General features: G+C 39.9%; 1 protein-coding gene across 1 annotated transcript; it reads left to right on the top strand.

Moving 5' to 3' along the window:
* cd164l2 (CD164 sialomucin-like 2) lies at nt 1-3,541 on the top strand. Its single transcript, XM_047384254.1, has 6 exons — nt 1-336; nt 612-698; nt 886-978; nt 1,060-1,098; nt 1,260-1,416; nt 2,336-3,541. Exons 1-6 carry the CDS (start codon nt 258-260, stop codon nt 2,349-2,351), a joined length of 471 nt encoding a protein of 156 aa, XP_047240210.1. The 5' UTR covers nt 1-257; the 3' UTR covers nt 2,352-3,541.
* The last annotated feature ends 193 nt before the right edge of the window (nt 3,542-3,734 follow it).

The raw sequence follows: 3,734 nt of genomic DNA, 5'->3' as shown, positions 1-3,734 counted from the left end.
AGTCTGTCAGAACCAGTGTTTATTTCAGGAGGGTAGAGGTGGGCCACCTGGTTGCCAGGGGAACCAAGTTTGGTCTTGCTCATATTACAAAGATCTCCTGGTCTCTTTCTCTGTGTGTCCTTGCTGGGAAGCATAGCTCTGTTGGAAACTTTGGGATTCCCTTTAAAGGACTGACTGAGGATATTTCATGTTTTGCTGATAATTTGCTGAAATTTTAAGGTGTAAACTCCAAACACTGGTGTTCTTTCGTCATCACAATGCAACGTTTAGTACTGCGGGTGCTTTTATCGTCTTTGCTGCTTCTAGCAGTTGTTCCTTTTGCACACTCACAACCAGGTAGGAATTGTTTGATGGTTTGCATCTATTTTCTATTGTAAGGCCAACTTTTGTCTTGTATAATATCACCATTTTTGGTGGAATATTTCCACAGCTTCTTTATGACAATATATGCATTCTTTACGTTTTTACTGACAGTCCCACATATTTTATTGTTTCTCACATGCTAAGTGAGGTAAATTTATGGAGGTTTTTCTCTAGACCTTGAATATTTAGGCAGTTAAAATGCCTGAATCAAATGATGTTTGTGACTGACAGACAATTTTGTCCTTCAGATTGTTCCCAGGCTGAGTCATGTGATCTGTGTGTTGGAGAATCCATGCTTAACCTGACTGGCTGCGTCTGGAGGCTTTGCCCAACTGGTACAGTACACACACACACACACACACACACACACACACATACACACACCTGACCTCTGATAGTAATTCAATCATCATAGCTGCTGTAGCACAAGCTCATCTCGTTTGTACCAGAACACTGAATTATTTACCATCCTGTGGATGCCCAGCAACACACTGTGAAATGCTGCTTCTTTTTCTTTCTTAGGTAATGATACAGGCATGTGTGTGACTGATCGAGGGGATTCTGCAGACACTGGCATGAACTGCAGCTGGACCAGAGTGTCTGAACTATGCACAGGTACTAAAAAATAGAAATACACCTAAATATATAGTATATTTAAGGCACCTCTCTAACTCTATCACGTGTTTCATTTCCCAGTTATAGAGACTGCCGCAGGTGGAGATGAAAGTGACTCAGGTAAACTGGATCAGTTGTATCTCAGCAGCCACTTCTACCCCCTCTCTTGTCTCTTACGTCAAACACATTTCCTTTTAGAGCGAGCAAAATGTTCCCCAAAATGTTCCCTCTTTTTCTTTGATATGATGGCAATGGAAACTGTGAACTCTGTTCTTGTCAAGGTGGTGACAGCAGCTCCAAATCCTCTGAGTTTTCCCAGGCCAAGTTTGACATGTCCAGCTTCATAGGCGGGATCTTACTGGTGCTGTGCCTGCAGGCTGGCGGCTTCCTCGCCATGCGTTTCCTGAAATCCAAAGAGCAGAGCAGCTATGACCCCATGTGAGTTTGGGCATGTAGGTGTTAGCAGGAAAACTTTCATGTCTAAGTGACTGCATGAAGTGAGGCACCAGCAGCCTCTGGTGGCAGGAATGAATAACAATATGCACTGTGCTTTGCAAAGTGAAGTGCCTTGTAGAGTTATTTATTTCCCTGGAGTTTTTTTACATTGTAAAATACTTTTCTTAGGATTTTATGTGACAGACAGCCGTATATTCTTGTGAGGTGGAAGGGAAAGTTAAAAAACATTAGTGAACGAATAATATCATGAAGGTCAGAAGCAACATGGATCAGGGATAAAACTGTGGAGAAGTTATGAAACAATATGTCGAGTTTTAAACATATCATTGTGCACTGTTCAATCTGTCATCTGAAAATGGAAAGGGTACGGTACATCAGCAAACCTACTAAGGCACGGCCATCCACCTAAACTGACAGAAGAGCAATAATCGGAGAAGTAGCCAAGAGAGCCTTGGTAACTCTGGAGGGGCTGCAGAGATCTAAAGCTCATAGTCTGTAAATAGGAAGATTCTTGGTTGCACACCCCACAACTCTGGCTCTCCTGGAGAAGGAAAGCCATTGTGAAAAGAAAGCCATCAGAAGCCCTGTTTAAAAAACTTTCAGAAGTAAAGGTGAGGACAGAGCAAAATTAAATGAGAGGTGGAATGGTTTAGATCAAAGCATATTTGCATGTATTCATGTATCTTTTTTCTTCCACTTCACAATAAACTTTGTTGGTCTATGACATAAAATTCCAATATATTACATTGGAATTTGTAGTGATAACAAGAAAAGCTCAAGGCTCATGATCACGTTTGCAAGGCACTGGAAATCACTTTCAGCTCTCTCAGACTTGCATTGTATTTGGAGTATGGTGACAAACATTATCAGTCTACATACAAATTGTTCTGTCTTTGCACAGAGAGCAGCCACAGTGAGGACAAGATGTTTGAAGGGCAATCAGACAGGAGAGCAGCAGCAGCAGCAGAGCGGTGACTCATCAAGGAATGACGACAAGATTTATTTTACTGTTGTTTTTTGAGCCCCTGTCATTTTTAGTTTGGTGCCCTTCATAAACCCCCCTGGGATGTCTGTGTTTATGAAATACATTTTTCCCTTGATTTTGACTATATTCAGCTAGTATTTACATCAGTGAATTTGAAATGCGTGCTGTGAATTTTGCAGCACAGCTTTGGATAAGGATTAAATAAATTTGTGCAGACAGTAGGTCAGAAAAAAACTTTGACAAGACTTTGAAACCCAAAATAGGTTTGTTTATAAAAGAGACCTAGGGGCTGCATTTGATCCATCTCTGCTTCATGTGCATTTAAGAAGCTTTACATTAAATATTTTCTTCCTGTACAGTGGAGCTTTAATGTTTGTGATCTCATTCTTCTTTATTTATTATTTTGGTCAAGGCATGCCATTTCTCTGCTTTTGCACAACCACTTTCAGTAGACGGATCATGAACAGCCATTTGCAGAACTTAATGACAAGCAGTTAAGGTAATTCACTCCTTTGAATCAGATTTTCCTGCAGCAGAGAAAAGTTCTAAACATTCATACCAGTGTCCAAAGGACCCTAATTGGAAAGAAATCTATGTTAGGTATTATAGAATGACTCTTTAGTTTTGTAATTCGTGTTAAAGCTTAACAATTAGTTAGCAAGCTGAATATTTTATTTGGAATTGCGTTACATTGTTCATTTTACTATTTATTGTTTTCTTTGTGATGATGATGCAACCACCGCAATGCTGAAATGCCGTGTTTTCTTTTTCACCAAACGTTTGTCTCCTTGGCTCCGGCTCACTTCGCCTCTTTGTCACGTCATACCCCTCTTTCATACCCACGCATTACCATTTCATCTGTCTTACTTCTATTTCATCCCCGTCAACAAACCATCTTGTACTAAAAAAATTGCATATCAGTTTATTTCTCGTATTTTTTAAGAATTGTGAAAAAAAGTAGGACTTTATATTAAACTCACTGACTGGGTTCTTATTGTTTGGGCCATTTGACTGCAATATGTTTTCATCTGAATTAATTTTGATGCCGGTTGTGGGCATAAATACATGGCTTATTTTTTTGTGTTGTCATGTCATTGCTTGAATAAACCCTGGATAACCATCTCTCAATGTGCACATTATTATTGTTGATTTGTAAGGAGGTAATTTACTGTTGAGATCATATCTTCATGATAAAGGGATGGGATCAATGGTCTGACAGCCATAAATAATAATCATGGTGTCCCTGTATACAGTATCTGTGCGTTAGTGTCAGTGTGTAGCACAGGCACATCACCGATGGAGGCCTGCAGGGGAA

Source organism: Girardinichthys multiradiatus, chromosome 13 (genome assembly GCF_021462225.1).
Source record: "Girardinichthys multiradiatus isolate DD_20200921_A chromosome 13, DD_fGirMul_XY1, whole genome shotgun sequence".
NCBI lineage: Eukaryota > Metazoa > Chordata > Actinopteri > Cyprinodontiformes > Goodeidae > Girardinichthys > Girardinichthys multiradiatus.
This window is presented reverse-complemented; position numbering and strand designations above follow the sequence as displayed.